At 47.2% G+C, this 15,740-nt stretch overlaps 1 protein-coding gene across 2 annotated transcripts; it reads right to left on the bottom strand.

Moving 5' to 3' along the window:
- Nucleotides 1–294: 294 nt before the first annotated feature.
- Nucleotides 295–13,745, bottom strand: MPL (MPL proto-oncogene, thrombopoietin receptor; the record flags this gene model as incomplete). 2 transcript variants are annotated; one of them, XM_084872118.1, is made up of 12 exons in its annotated part: nucleotides 13,655–13,745; nucleotides 13,376–13,508; nucleotides 12,669–12,847; nucleotides 11,897–12,186; nucleotides 11,329–11,491; nucleotides 10,954–11,080; nucleotides 8,498–8,679; nucleotides 8,192–8,334; nucleotides 5,186–5,345; nucleotides 4,889–4,985; nucleotides 2,080–2,167; nucleotides 295–1,874 (listed from the first exon to the last, which is right to left on the bottom strand). In XM_084872118.1, exons 1-12 carry the CDS (start codon nucleotides 13,731–13,733, stop codon nucleotides 1,578–1,580), a joined length of 1,938 nt encoding a protein of 645 aa, XP_084728244.1. In that variant the 5' UTR covers nucleotides 13,734–13,745. The 2 variants fall into 2 exon arrangements, with proteins under 2 accessions (XP_084728244.1, XP_084728245.1); XM_084872119.1 differs by lacking the exons at nucleotides 295–1,874; nucleotides 4,889–4,985; nucleotides 5,186–5,345 and having other exon boundaries at nucleotides 2,102–2,167.
- Between the last annotated feature and the right edge of the window lie 1,995 nt (nucleotides 13,746–15,740).

Below are 15,740 nucleotides of genomic sequence, written 5' to 3'. Positions count from 1 at the left end.
AGCACATACTGTATATGAAAGGCTTAGAGCAGTGGTTGGCAAACTCATTAGTCAACAGAGCCAAATGTCAACAGTACAACGATTGAAATTTCTTCTAAACTTAAACTTCTTCTAATGCCACTTCTTCAAAATAGACTCACCTAGGCCCGTGGTATTTTGTGGAAGAGCCACACTCAAGGAGCCAAAGAGCTGCATGTGGCTTGAGAGCCACAGTTTGCCGACCACTGGCTTAGAGGATGAGGGAGGTTGGCATGGGGTTAAGATGATGGTGTCCAGAAAGATTTAATTCATTTAGAAAACATTTATTGAAGGCTTACTCCCATGCACCAAGCACTGGGGGGGAGCGGGGGGACACGAGGGGACGAGGGAGGGGGAGGAAGACAATTCAGAGCCTTTGCCCTCAAGGAGCTCACAATCGTAGTAGCAGGAGACAGGCATGCAAATAGTTGCTTGCATAGGCATCACAGGTGCTATAGTAGAAATCTGGGCTGGGAACAAGAACTTTGGTCAGCATAGAGTAAAGGCAATGAAAATGGATGGAATTGGAGACTGTTAGAATGGACTCTTGAGCCCTAGCCAGTTTGGCCTAGTGGATAGAGCATCAGCCTATGGACCAAAGAGTTTGATTCTGGTCAAGGGCACGAACCTTGGCTGCAGGCTCCTCCCTGGCTCAGGCCCTGGTTGGGGCATTTGCAGGAGGCAAGGATCCAGGGCTGCAGTGTTTCTCTCTGTCTTTCCCTCTCTCATCCGTTCTCTCTAAAAGATCAATGGAAAAACATCCTTGGGTGAGCATTAACTAAAACAAAAAAGAAATAAAAAGAATGGATTCTTGAGAGACTGCTATAATTTAGGAGTAGAAGAGATGCTAGGATAAGAGAAGAAGAAAGAATAATTATGACCATTCAGATATATTCAACACTATATCCTAGGCACTGTGCTTAGATTATCTCACTTAATCCTCTTCACAACTCTGTAGGGTTCCATTACCCCTGTTTTATAGATGAGAAACTAAGGCTCAAAGACTTTATTTGGCCACAGCTAGTAAGTGGGATGACAGGAATTGAACTCAGTGCTGACTCCAGGGTTTGTGCTCTTAACTATTGGAGGAGCAGAACCAGGAGAGACCATGATGTCACAGAAGCCAAGGTAGGAGAGAATTTAAAGGAGAAACAAATAGTCACTGTGACAAATGCCACAGAGAGATGAGATAAATGGAGGGTTAACAAGATCCTACTGGATCTTGAATTAGAAAGTTTGAGATGAACTTTGCCTGGGCAGTTTCTTTAGCAAATTTGTAATAGAAGAACTAATTGAAGTAGTCCAAAAAGCAAATGAGAAGTGGGCAAGTGTGGCATTAAAGGGTGAGAGAAAGAAGCTGGAAGAAATTAGAGCTTAATCAAATAAACAAGCCTTGCCTGAGGAAAGAGGCTCCTGGATTTATGTCATCAGCAGTACTGCAAGACAGTGTTGTGAAACCCAGCTACAAGGATTCACAAAGAGGGTGGAAGTGAGGTCTGAGGTGTGTATGGAGTGAGGTGGGGTGGGATGGGGTAGGTAGAGAGGGTGGGAAGAAAGGTCTAGAGGGTTTGGATCTGTCCAGGATACTGGGAGCGAGGAGCCTGCCAACAGGTCAGTGGTAAGTAGGAATGGTTGGCAATGTGAGTGGTGCAGTAGGATCCCGACTCAGCCGTGGGCAGGTGCACACTGGAAATGCAGAGGGGCATGGTCCCCAGGCAAGAGGGTTGCAGTCCTCGGTAGTCCATCTGGGTCTGGGAGGGACACAGGGGCAGGGAAGTCTTCTCTGAGGACTTAGGTAGAATCTCAAGGAGGCTGGGTTCCACTTCTTCGTAGACATCTGAGACTGCAGCCTTGGGCTGGGAGAGATGAGAGGAAAGGGGGGCTGGATTAGCAGGTCCCTGTGCCAGAAGACCCAGATTGTGTAGGAAGGAGGGTTTGGCTTGGGGAAGGCCTAGGGTGATGGAACACTGGTAGGCAATGGCCTTGGAAAAGTTGTTGTGTGTGCAGGATCCAGCTCCTTGTAGGACTTGTGGTAGGTAGGAGGGAGGGGAGTGCACTCACCGGGCTCAGGGCTGCAGTATCCCTAAGGTACTGGCCTAGGACCCGGTGCAGGTCTGGAAGTGAGGGCCACAGGGCATGCCTCAGGCTCCTGGGAGAGAAGGTAAAAAGGAGATTGAGACATGGGAGTGAGGTGGGAGGGAGGAGAACATTGAGGTGGGGCAGTAGGGAGGCTCTGAGGTGGGCGAGTAAAGCTTGGAGAGGTAAAAGTGTAGTCAAGGTAATAAAAGCAAGAGCATAGGTGCAAAGGAAACCTCAGGTGGGGGAGGGTATTGGTGGGGACATTAAAAAAAAGGAGTGGTACAGAGTGACCTCAAACATTCTGCTTCAGGGCCTTTGCACTTCCTTTTTGCTGTCTGGAACACTCAATTTATTCTCCTTGCTTCATTTAGGTCTCTGTTCAAATGCCATCCTGACAAAGAGGTCTTCCCTGACTACCCTGCTAAAACAGTACCACCTCTCTTCCCCATTACTTTATCTTCTGCTCTGCTTTATTTTTCTTTATAACACTTGACTTATTGTGTATTTATGGTTATCGTATCTATTTTTTTAAAAAAAACATTTTATTGATATTTTACAGAGAGGAGGAAGGGAGAGAGATAGGGAGCTAGAAACATCGATGAAAGAGAAACACCGACCAGTTGCCTCTTGCACACCCCCCACTGGAGATGTGCCTGCAACTAATGTACATGCCCCTGACCGGAATTGAACCTGGGACTTTACAGTCCGCAGACCAACGCTCTACCACTGAGCCAAACCGGTTTCGGCTATTGTATCTATTTTTTTTTTTTTTTTGTCTCACCCCATTAGAAGAATGTAAGCTCCATGACAGCAAAGAGTTTGTGTATTTGCTCACTTCTGTACTTCCAGTGTGCAGAACAGAGTGTGGCCCATAATAGGTGCTCAGGTAATTAGCTTAATGAATGAACGAAGAGAGCCAGTGGGGCTTATTATTAAGTCACAGGGGAAGGTGATCTATCTGGGAAGAGTATGGATTAAGGTATGTTGGTTCTTTAGGTTCGTATTTCCACATGGAGGGACTTTAGCTGAACAACATTTCAGGCCTCTTCTGTGAACCTCACTCATGTCTCTCCAGGGAGAAGGAGTGAGTTATCTGATAAATGGGGAAAAAGGAGCACCACCTCCTCTTTTTCCCCTTTTTTGTTGGATCTGGCTACCTGCATACAGGCTACATTCCCACCTGCATATTAAAAGTTCAAAGACAGGTATGTTCAAAGAGAGATGATAGCTGAGGACCATCAAAAGAAGCTGCCTTGCCAAAACCGGTTTGGCTCAGTGGATAGAGTGTCGCCTGTGGACTGAAGGGTCCCGGGTTCAATTCTGGTCAAGGGCATGTACCTTAGTTGCTGGCACATCCCCAGTAGGGGGTGTGCAGGAGGAGGCTGATCGATGTTTCTCTCTCATTGATGTTTCTAACTCTCTGTCCCTCTCTCTTCCTCTCTGTAAAAAATCAATAAAAAATATATATTAAAAAAAAAAAAAGAAGCTGCCTTGAGAACTTGCTTTCTGAGCTGTGTCTTCAAGAATCAAAAGAAATTACCAATTGAAAGACTGAGGTGGTATGAAGTCTGTTTCCTGCTTATAACTTCCAATGACATTTCTCTTTAACCTTAGTCTTCCCACATAAATAAGTCATTTATTAATAACATTTATTTAAGGGTATGCTATTTAGCATACACTGTACTGAGGATTTAAAGACAACCATAGCCCAAACCGGTTTGGCTCAGTGGATAGAGTGTCGGCCTGCGGACTCAAGGGTCCCGGGTTTGATTCCGGTCAAGGGCATGTACCTTGGTTGCAGGCACATCCCCAGTGGGGGATATGCAGGAGGCAGCTGATCGATGTTCCTCTCTCATCGATGTTCCTAACTTTCTATCCCTCTCCCTTCCTCTCTGTAAAAAATCAATAAAAAATATTTTAAAAAAATAAATAAAGACAACCACATAAGGTTTAGGGAAGACATAATGAAACAAATGTAGTAGAATGCTACTGGTACTATGATAGAAGTCTGTCCAGGGGTAAAAGGGAGTAGCAAATAGAGGAGGGCTAGGAAAGGTTTCTCAGGAGTTGGCGAACAGAGTTATTTAAAGATAAATGGGTAGTATTCATCCATGGAGAATATTCCGGATAGAGGGTACATAATGTGCAAAGGTGCTGAGAAATAAAACCGCTTGACTTGTGGAGGAAATCATCAACACTTTGGCAAGACTGATGAACAGGGTGGGAGAAGATGGGAATGCTGGCAGGGGCCAGATCTGGTGGAGCTTTGCTTGTCATTCTAGAACCTGAACTCTATCCTGGGGAGCTATACAGAGATTTAAAGAGGTGCATGATAAATTCATGTGTGCATTTTAGGAAGAATGGTTGGGTGGGACAAACTGGAGGGAGAAGAGGCTCTGTTTCAGTGAGTTAGGTAGCGCATGCAGGGCTAGAGAAAAGGAGCCATTGTTTGAGCGAGGTTGAGGAGGCGAAATGACCAGCCCAGATCAGACTGGATAAGGAGGAGGGAGGCACCCAAGTGTTGTGGCTCGGGTGACAGGTGGACAGTAGCTTTGTTCCTGAGACGAGGAGTCAGGAGGTGGGGCAGTCTGAGGCGTCCAGTACAGTAAGCATGGTCAGAGTGTTAGGAAGCGGTGCGACTCCCAGGGGAGACCTGCAGGACGCAGCTGAGGCCACAGGTGTGGGCTTGCACTTGTCCAGAAAGTGGGTGTCAAAGGGCTTGGGATGCTTCTTTCGAGGCCTTCGGCCCCGCCATGCCCACAGCCCGTGTCCGGCCTGACCCGGGCGGTACCTGTAGTGCGCAGGAAACTGCCACCTCAGCAGCAGCAGGCCCAGGAGAGCGCTGAGGCCCAGCACCAGGAGCAGAGCGGTCACCAGAGAAATCCAGGCTGCGGGGATGGAAACAGTCAGACCTCCGCCACCCCAGGCCGGAGCCCCGCCCCCCGCCCCGCCCCGCCCCGCCCCGCCCTACCCTGACCACGCCCCACCCTGGCCCCGCCCCTCGTCGACTCGGGCGCCGCGCGTGCGCAATGCGGGCGCCCTCCAATTGCGCAGCCGCAGACCGCCTGTGCCCCGACGAGGCCCTCACCCGTCTCCGAGGCGGTCTCCACCCTCGCCGGGGCGGACCAGGCGCTCCAGGGGCCTCGGTAGGTGGGGCCGTGGAGCCTGGCGCGCAGCTGTAACCGGTAGCTGGAGCGCGGGCGCAGCTCCAAGGTCTCTCCCTGGGCCCCCAGGGGCGGCTCCAGCACCTGCGCAGAGGACAAGCGAGAAGGTGCGGATGGGCGGGCATCCGGCCCTTAAGAAATCCGCATTTGTTGGTCCCAAACCCTACCATTTTGAAACTCAGCGGATCCCTTCAAAATGCCTCACTGACAGGAAGCATGCATCCCTGCGGGAATTTAAAGACAGAACGTCTCCCGCTTCCTGCGGCCTCACTATACCCGAGGCAAGCCCACCTCGAGAGAAGCGCACCCTGACACCCTGACACGCAGACCTCATCTGCGTGGAGAACTACTCATCCCGACACAAATACACACGATACTCTACAGAGACCCTGGTGCACGCACACTGGCTGGGACACATTGACCTGTCAGAAGCAATGAAATCCCAGACATTCAAACACTAAGGATCCTTGGCAAGTCACACGCATTCAGCAGAGGCTGCCAGAATTATGCTTCCAAGGACAGATTCCAAGCAGAGGGTACAAGTATCCTGTGCACAAGCAGGGAAAGTTTATGAACTTAATCATCTAGCAAGCTTTTATGAACTGCTTGTGATACGCCAAATATTGGGCTAGCACTGGGGAAGAAGGTAAATGAAACATGGTCCCTTGCATGACTACTCAGGAAGACACGCAAAAAAATAAATAATTACGAGTAATTAGTGCTATGATAATGATATAAGTAAAGCACCAGGAGCACAAAGGAGCATTTAGTACTGCCTGAGTTGCTTGATTGGGGACTACAGAGTAGTTCAGTAGGCAGGCTGGACAGTCAGATGAGGCTAAGGCAGTGGTAGGAGGGCCTGGAGGACTGTTAGTACAAAACATTCAACTTGTTAATAATTAGGGGGAAGAGACAAGGCAAAAGGAAGAAGAATCAAGGAGGATTCCAGGCTTGCATAACTGGGTAAGTGGTGGTGCCATTGTCAGAGACAGGGTACAGAGGAGAAATAAGTTTAAGGAAGAAATATTGTATGGTTCCATTTTCAACAATAATCAAACTTATCAATAGTAATGTTGGAATAGCGGTTACCTGGGAAGGGAGGTGTGTGACTGTAGGGGTATGAGGGGCTTCCGGGGTGCTAGAAATAACATATTGTGGTCTGGATAATGGTTATATGAGTGTATACACATGTATAAATTAATCAACCGCTTAAATGAGTTAAGTGTTGGATATATAGTAGTCCCTCCTTATTCATGGTCTCACTCTGCATGGTTTCAATTACCTACTAGTCAATCATGTTCTAAAAATATTAAATAAAAAATTACAGAAGTAAAGTTTGTAAGTTTTTATTTATTTATTTTTTTAATGTACCTAACTGTAGTGGCTTCCCTTAAGCTGTTTTATATATCTTTATTTTTATTTGTTGTTATTAATGATCACCTGAGGATATTTTTCTACTGGTTTTTAGGGAGAGTGGGAGAGAGAGGGGAAGACAGAGAAACAGTGATGTGAGAGAAACACATCGATTGGTTGCCTCCTGCACGAAGGACCCTAACCAGGGTCCAGGCTGGGGAGGAGACTACAACGAACCCCGGGCCCTTTGGTCCGAAGGTCGAAGCTCTATCCACTGAGCCAAACTGGCTGGGGCTAATTTGTAAGTTTTTAAATGCTTGCCATTCTGAGTAGCATGATGAGAGCTCACACCATCCTGCTCCATCTCACCCAAGATGAGAATCATCCCTTTGTCCTGCCTGATTGTCCCTATATAGCTGTCAAGGTATTGCAATGCTTGTGTTCAACTAACCCTTATTCTACTTAATAGCTCCAAAGTGCAAGAGTAGCGATGCTGGTAATTTGGATATGCCAAAGAGAAACCATAAGGTGTATGTAGGTATTTATAGGGAAAAAAACATAGTATACATTTACTTCGGTGCTGTCCATGGATTCAATCCTCTACTAGGGGTCTTTGAATGATCTCCCACAGATAAGGGGGGACTACTTTTATGAGTCTGAAATGCCTGTGTTGGCTTTAGGTAGATCTATCTGGTAAGAAGTTGTATATGCTGTGTAGGTGGTAAATAAGAATAAAAGTAGAGAAAGAAACTAAGATTTAACTAATATATATGAGTACCTTCTATCTGCCAGTCAGTGTGCTAGGTATTTATATAATTAATCTTTACTTTAACTCTGGGAGGTAGATATATTTATTCTCATTTCACCAATAAGAAAATTGGGACTTCAAATGTTTAAGTAATTTGCCTGTGGTAGAAGTTTATTCCCATATGGTAAGTCTGGGGTGGTTAATATAAGGTTGTTAAAATCATGGAGTTGAAGCATTCACCTAAGACAGTGGTCGGCAAACTCATTAGTCAACAGAGCCAAATATCAACAGTACAATGATTGAAATTTCTTTTGAGAGCCAAATTTTTTAAACTTAAACTTCTTCTAATGCCACTTCTTCCAAATTGACTCTCCCAGGCCGTGGTATTTTGTGGAAGAGCCACACTGAAAGGGCCAAAGGGCCACCTGTGGCTCGTGAGCCACAGTTTGCCTACCACTGACCTAAGGAAAGTGTATACTAAGTTTATCTAGAAAAGAGTCTAGGATGGGCCTGTAAGAAGCACAACATATCAAGGAAGGGTGGAAAAGGAAGAGCCAGGAAAGGAGAATGAGAAGGTTTGGTCCGAGAGACAGCAGGAGAATCAGGAGAGACAGGTATCCCAGCCGCAAAGGGAAGAGAAATATTAAATGGGAGTAGTCAGCAGTATCGGATGCCAAAGAGAAGTTAAGATACCAGTTGAATCATATAAACACAGATATGCAAGCCTAGACATGGACACACGGATGCCCTCACCCCTGATAACAGGTGTGATGAAACTCAGGAATACCCTGTATGGTGAGGTCTGTGGGCATTTGTTCCTTGGCCTTACCTTCCAGTCCTGATGGCCTTCTCCTGTGTATCGGAGCTGATAGCAGATCTCTTGGGCTGCCCAGGATGATGGGTGCTGCCACTTCAATTCCAGCTGCCCGCTGGAGACCTCCCTCCAGTGCAAGTTTGGAGTGGAGATGCGCACTACAGGGATGTCATCGGGGACTGGCCTAAGCCCTTCTGTGCATGGGACATCATGCCGCCAGGGCCATGGGTCAGAAGTGTCAAGAGTTGGTGATTCTGGGCACAGGGTCCGATGCAGTCGGGGGAGGGGCTATGTGGGAGCAGAAAGGAAGAAAGCTCTTACCAGCCTGGTGGATCCAGAAAGGGGAGCCCAGGTAGCTGTGAAAAGCGCCCTGGGCTGTGGTCACCTCCACACGGATGTGGATAACACTGTCATTTCGTGACTTGAAGTGGCAGTGGGAGACCTGGGAGGGCTGTACTCCTGGATTTTTCTCCTCCTCTTCACACTTCTCCCAGATGGGGTCTCTAAGAATCAGCCCAAAGAATCATTGAATTAGGCCTGCTGCCTCAGAGACTAATCCTGATATTCTCCATCCCACAGGAGCTATACCCTGCATGGATTATAATCTAACTCCTCTCTTGGATGGCCTCCAGGGCTTGCTCTATCTTCATGCCATAATTTTTGTTTTCTGACGTTTGCTTTGGTGCCCCCAGCCTCTTCCTCTTAAGAAAGGAGCTAGATGATACACGAAAGTAGCATGGGCTGTATAGAGTTCAGGTCTTGGCTTGTTGGTGTATAACAGGGCAGATTATTTGATTTATCTCTGTCCCAATGTCCTCATTTGTAAAATGGGTTAATAATACCTATTTCACAGGATTGTTTCAAAGGTTAAAACCGTCATCATTCTGCAGAAAAACATCCAACGTTTTAAATCTGTTTTCAGCCTTGGATGGTGGGCTCAGTAGTTAGAGTGTCAGCCAAAGGGTTGCAGGTTCAATTCCAGTTAAAGGCGCATACCTGGGATGCAGGTTTCTCATAACCATTTGGGGCACTTGTGGAAGGCAACCTGGATTAATGCATATGTCTAACTGGTGATCCTGCTTCTACTCTCACCTCTTTATAATTTCACAAAGAAGCCTATCCTTTTTTTTTTTTAAGATAATATTTTTTTTTAACATATTTTATGTTTACTTATGCATTCACCAAATTATTAAAACTGTGTTCCTGGCACTGTGCTAGGCCCTATGAATACAAAGAGAAGAAATCTTCAAGGAGCTCTCATTTCAGCGGGAGAGACAGAAAAACAAACAGTATTTTTCAGTGCTGTGCACAGGCTGGCTGGGGAGTATCAAGGCGGGTGATCTTACCCAAAATGGGAGGGTCAGAGAATACTTCCTGGACAAGGCAGTGCTTAAACTGAGCCTTGGACTATAAATAGGAGGCAAAGGGGACAAACAGGCATCTGAGGCACATGGTTGGGCACAGATAAGAGATACGATGCTTTGGGAGAAATTCGAAGTGGTGTAGAATGCTTTTAGCACAAGGGGGCCTGATGGTGAATGGTAAATGTGAGAGGACAGACCAAGGTCATGGATGGCCCTGTGGCCTTTCTAAGGAGCTTGAACTCAATCATGTTGTAACTACAGAGACATTAAAAGATTTTAAACAGGGAATTGTCACAATTGGCTTTATACTTGGGGAAGATCATTCTAACTGCAGTTTGTAGGTAAGGATTTGTGAGGGTAGAGTTGGAGAGAAATCCATTAGGACACTGTTCATGGTTTCCATGTGCAAAGTGATGAGAATCTGAAAATAAGATTGTGGCAATGGGGGTCAAGGGAAATAGATGGATTTAAGAGATACTGAAGAGGTATAAATAAGTATTTCTGATTAGACTTTAAGGGTATAAAAAAGGCAGAAGTCCATGGTAATTGCCATGTTTCCGGCCTGGAAAATTGAGCTGATGGTAGGATGGAGGACAATAAGAGGAGTAGCAGGTTTTGGTGGAGGAAAGGATAACTTCAGTTTTGTTACCCTTGAACCCATTCAAGGCACCTGTATACTTGGAAATCTATGCAGTTATTAATAACAATGAGTTGCATTTCTTAATGATATGTGCAATTTATGCTGAAAATTAAGTATATGTATAGACATATATAAATGTATAGAAAAACTGGAAACATACACTAAAACTGTGAATAGTGTTTTGTTTCATTATTCATTCATTCATTCATTCATTCAACAGTTTTTTTACTGAACACCTACTATGTTTCAGGCAGTGTGATACATTGGTGAGTGAAAACAGACTTTGCCCTCATGGATCCTGTATAGTCAAGATCAGCCTTTTCCAACTGGAATTCTGTCAGAAGAAAGTATTTTATCCTCACCTAAAGATATGTTTATTGGTTTTAGAGAGGGAGGAAAAGGCAACATTTTGATGGATTTGATAGATAGTGAAAAGTTGCAGGACATATTTGAATAAGGAAGGCCAGGCAAAATCTGATTTAACAAAGGTCACTCTGTCAGCAGCATGGGGGATGAATTGGAGGTGAATGAGGATATAGGCTGTTGCAGTGGTCCCGGTGACATGATTAAAACTGAACTAAACCAAAACATCCCCAGTGGGAATGGAGAGAGGTTGAGAAGATAAAACACCCAGTGGAGGATGAGAGCATGGAGGCCATTGGGTTTTGGGACAGGGAGAGGAGTGAGAGGACCAAGAACAACTTCTCCCTTCTTTTGGCAAGATTGTGCCTTTCTCCCATGACATCAAGCTCAACCAGTAGTTCAACTCTCACCTGTCTCTGGGACAGCACCGCAGCCTGCTGTGATAGAAGAAGCCTTGGGAGCTAGCATGGTCCTGTTGCTGCCACTGACAGGTAACATTCTTCAAGTCCAGGGTAAAGCATTGTAGTCCAATTTCCACTGGATCGGAGAAGGAAGTCACATTAGGGTCCACAGGCTTCTACTCTATATGATATCTAGATCATCTTTACATATATAACTTGGAACATTCACTTCTATTCTTTGTTTTCTCCCTGAACATAGTTCTCTCTGTAGCAAGTTTGAGGTCATCAGGAAGGACCAGGATTATCAGAGCTTCCATGTCCAGCCCATGCCTCCCTAAAGACCTTTTTATTTTCTCTTCATCTCCCCATTCCTTTATGACTCACCTGCATCTCCAGGCAGGTCCACAGTTGTAGGGTGGGACCAGGGTCCCCAAGAGCCACGGAAGGAGACCCCATCAGGCTGGCTGCGCAGCTGGAGCCAGTAGGAATTTCCAGGCTGGAGCCCTGAGATGAGGCAGCTTCCACTCATCCCTGTCAGAGACGGAGCCTTGAAAGAAGAATCCCAGTCTCAGAATCTAGGTCTGCCTCTCAGCCAACATAGCCTCCATCTCTTATATTTGAAGCCCCGCAGCCTGCCTGTGGAGAGATGCTCAGTTCCTTACTGGATAGATATGCACACAGCCTGGAGGCTAGGTCAGTGGGTTTCAGATGGTTTTAGGGGTTTTGAGGGAAGTCCCCATTCATTTGGAGGCCCGGAGCTCTCAACTTTGTTGGTGTGAATGATCCAAAGTGGAAGATCCCTAAATAGAAACAGTTCCTGAGGACCAATCAGAGTTTGTACTAACTCCCCAAGGACCAACCCAATCTAGTATCCCCAAAGTACGGCCTGTCCTTTCTTGGGGCAAAATTTGGGGTAGGAGATAGGAAGTGGAGCGGAAGAAGGCCAGAATACTTCTCTAGTTGGGGAGGTCTGCTCTCCTCCATCCTGTTGGGGCTGTGCACATGGAGCCTGGTCCAGAGCTGGGGCTGGGTTTGGCCTCCACGGAGCTGGGCAGCAGGTTTCTGTGGATAGCAACTGCATGACTGTGGGACCAGTGGAGTTCCTGGGATCCTTGGGGCCATAGCGGAGTTCATGCCTCAGGAAATCACTGAATCCAGAAGCTGGGACCTTCCAGCTGATCTGAAGTTCCCCTGGTTGGCTCCAGCCCATGGCCTTGATGATTTTGGGGGGAGCTGGTAGGCCTGAGGGCAAAATAGGGCACATCAGAACTCTCTGAATGCCACAGTCTACAGTTGAGCCCATGGGTTGTAGAGGGGGGTGCTACAGGCTGGATTGGCTCTCTTGGAAGGCAGCACCGGGAGACTCTGTAGCCTGTTCTCCTTTCCTCATGAGAACAGTGACCTCTTTCCAAGTTAGTTAGACTCAGTGCTCCTCAAGAGCAGGGATCTCTGTATACCTGTCCCCTAGCTTTGCTCCTGGCACTGTTGAATGAGTGTGTAAATGAATAGGTTAAGGATGGGAGGGCCAGGGTATCTCTGATGTGAAATGAAGTCTAGGTCTTGATGCCAAGGCTGGGAGGAATGATAGGGTGTCTTGAGGTGCATCTGGGGGGTCTAGTAATGGAGGGGATGCATGTCCTGAAAGAGCACCAACTGGTCTGACTCTATGATCTAGCCTGCAGGCAGCAGATAGAGGAGCCAGGGTGATGGAGGATGGCCCTTACCAACACTATCCACAAAGAGCACCCGCTGGGTCAGATTCTGGTTCAAGAACACGTTCTTCACCCAGAGGTGCAGTGGGAAGAAGAGACGAACTTCATCCTGGGCTGGAAACTGGCACACATATCGAGTTCCAGAGGGAGACACACTCTGGGAACTCAGGGGGCAGGCACGGGGCTCCTCCCTGTGGGCATAGGAAAAGTCCATCCTACCTATCCAGCCACCCCCAGGACCCAGGCTGGCCCCAAGCCCTACTTCTATTTCCATTACTGTCTTTTTTTTTTTTTTTTTCCCTCAGTGCTGGGATAGGTTGGATGAGGGGTTATTAGGGGCTTGAGCTGGATATATCCAAAGCACATCAGTTCATTAAGTGGCTACTTAAGGCATCTACTTGAAATAATTCTTTTATGGCAGTGGCAGGCAAACTCATTAGGCAACAGAGCCAAATAGCAACAGTACAATGATTGAAATTTCTTTTGAGAGCCAAATTTTTAAAATTTAAACTTCTTCTAATGCCATTTCTTCAAAACAGACTCGCCCAGGTCGTATTTTGTGGAAGAGCCACACTGAAGGGGCCAAAGAGCCGCATGTGAGCTGCAGTTTGCCGACCATGGTCTTATGGGGCCAAAGGCAGGGAAAGCTACTGGAGCAGGGCTCAGCTGAGGTAGGAACAGGACAGGTGCAGGGGAGTGGGGCACAGCCCAGCACATACCCTGGGTAGGCATACAGCAGCTGGTACGTTCCACTGGGTGCTGCCTCTTCCTCATCCCAGAAGCAAGTGAGGTCCTCAAATGTTTGAGAAAAACAGGTCAGAGGCTCTGAATCCAAGGCCGGCAAGGAGGCATCTGAGGAACAGCTGGTGAGTTGGGCTCTGGGTCCTTCCAGGCATGTTTGAGAAAGATAGGGGACCAGTGGGAGCCTCCTAACTCGCATCCCTCCCAGGGCTCCCTCTTCCTAGCTAGAGGTGAGATCCACCCTCCACACACCTCACCTTGGCTGGTGACTTGTGCCAGGTTTGGGGGAGCCAGGAGGAGGCAGAAGGTGGCCACCAAGAGGGCCCAGGAGGGCATCTTCTGCGGCACTGTGTGCCTGCCTTAGCCCATCCTCCCTTCAGGAAGCCGGGCCCCAATCCCCTCCCAGGCCAGCCCCTCAGGTTCCTGTCAGATACAGCCCCACGTCCTGTCCCTGTCCCTGCCCCAGACCACACTGGGGCGAGGGGCCAGGGGAGGGGGAGAGGGACAGCGGGTAGGAGGCATTTGAAAGAGAGGATACAGGCTTTTTGGTGGGAGGGAGATGGGGTTATAATTTGACCATGTACCAAAAGGAGACTAAGTGTCCATGTGTGTCTAAATTGACTATTGTAGAGGGTGTGTTATCAACAAAAATAGTAACATTTACTAACAGTGAACACTTACTGTGCTGCTATGTTTTAAGTGCTTCGTATCTATTGACTTAGCTAATCCTTACAATAGTCTTATTACTCCCATTAGAGATGTGAGCAAACTCAAGAGAAGTTGAAGGTTTGCCTCAGATCACATGCCTACTCAGAGGTAAAGCTCAGGAACCCAAGTGCTTAACAACCATGTGATGCTCTTGGAAAGTGCAGTGCCAAGAAATGACCACCTGCCACACAACCACGACAAAGCGGTGGCTATTTCCATTTTAATAGTTTCTGTGACTTTGTGCACAAGGGAACACATTCTCCCTGGGACTGGACATGCCCCTCTCATTGTGGGTAGCTCCACAGCTGCCTCTCATTCTTTGCTGCTCAAAGTGTGGTCCGTAGACCAGCAGCAAAAGCATTACCTGGGAGCATGTTAGAAATGCAGAATCTTGGGCCCTACCCGAGATGTAACAAAATAGAACCTGTATTTTACCAAAATCCCCAGACGATTCAAATACACATTAAAGTTAGAGAAGCACTAGTCTTCAGTATTGTTTTAAAATATATTTTATTGATTCTTCACAGAGAGGAAGGGAGAGGGATAGAGAATCAGAAACATCAATGGGAGAGAAACATTGATCAGCTGCCTCGTGCACACCTCCCACTGGGGTCGTGCCCACAACCTTTCAGTCTGCAGGCCGATGCTCTATCCACTGAGCCAAACCAGTCAGGGCTAGTCTTTAGTATTTTCTTTTTTTTAAATATATTTTTTATAGAGAGGAAGGGAGAGAGATAGAGAGCCAGAAACGTCGATGAGAAACATCGACCAGCCGCCTCCTGCACATCCCCTACTGGGGATGTGCCCGCAGCCAATGTACATGCCCTTGACCGGAATCGAACCCAGGACCTTTCAGTCCGCAGACCGATGCTCTACCACTGAGCCAAACCGGTTTCGGCAAGTCTTTAGTATTTTTATCTGGTTGACTTGAAATCAGAGGATGGTTGATCTCAGCTCTTCAGCTCATGCTCGTCTTCACATTAGCAGCAGAATAGTGGGCCTGACCCCTTGGCTGAAGCCCAGGCCTTCTCCTGGAGGGCAGAAACTATGGGTGGCTTTTGTGTCAACTCTCAGGAGCTTTGACTCTTGCAGGCCGAGTTGCGGGAGGGCGGGGGAAGGGGGGATGGTGGCAGGGTATATGCCACATAAACTTCCCCAGGGAGCTGGAGCTCCCATTGCTGGCTCTATAAATTTGAGTGTCCCTAATATCACCTATCTCTCTTCCTCCCAAATTTATGCTCCTAACATAGAACATTTGTAAAGTCCACAGGGAATGGAATGGCACCTTAGAGGGGAGGGGAGAAAGAGGAGGAAAATGGAAATCCTCAGCCTTCCTGTGAGGTGTTAGTTTCTCTGGCATAATTTCTCTGCACGAAGTGTCTGAGCCAGGTTAGTCCTGATTCCTATCCAGCTCTCAGGTTCAAGAGCTGGACAGGAATCTTTGCCCAATGGGGATGATTTTGGATGCCTCTCCCGGCCCCCAATCAATGGCCACCCAACCTCTGTCAGGTCAAGTGAGAGAGGAAATACAGCTTTAATGTCCATACAGGCCCGTGGCCTTGATGGTATGTATATACTGATGATTTCAAAATTAATGTCTAACTTTCTTCCAGAATTGGATTGCATCTCTACTTG

Source organism: Pipistrellus hanaki (genome assembly GCF_964339955.1).
Source record: "Pipistrellus hanaki genome assembly, chromosome: 2".
Lineage (NCBI taxonomy): Eukaryota > Metazoa > Chordata > Mammalia > Chiroptera > Vespertilionidae > Pipistrellus > Pipistrellus hanaki.
Note: the sequence above shows the minus strand (reverse complement) of the source record. Positions and strands in the feature narration are given on the sequence as shown.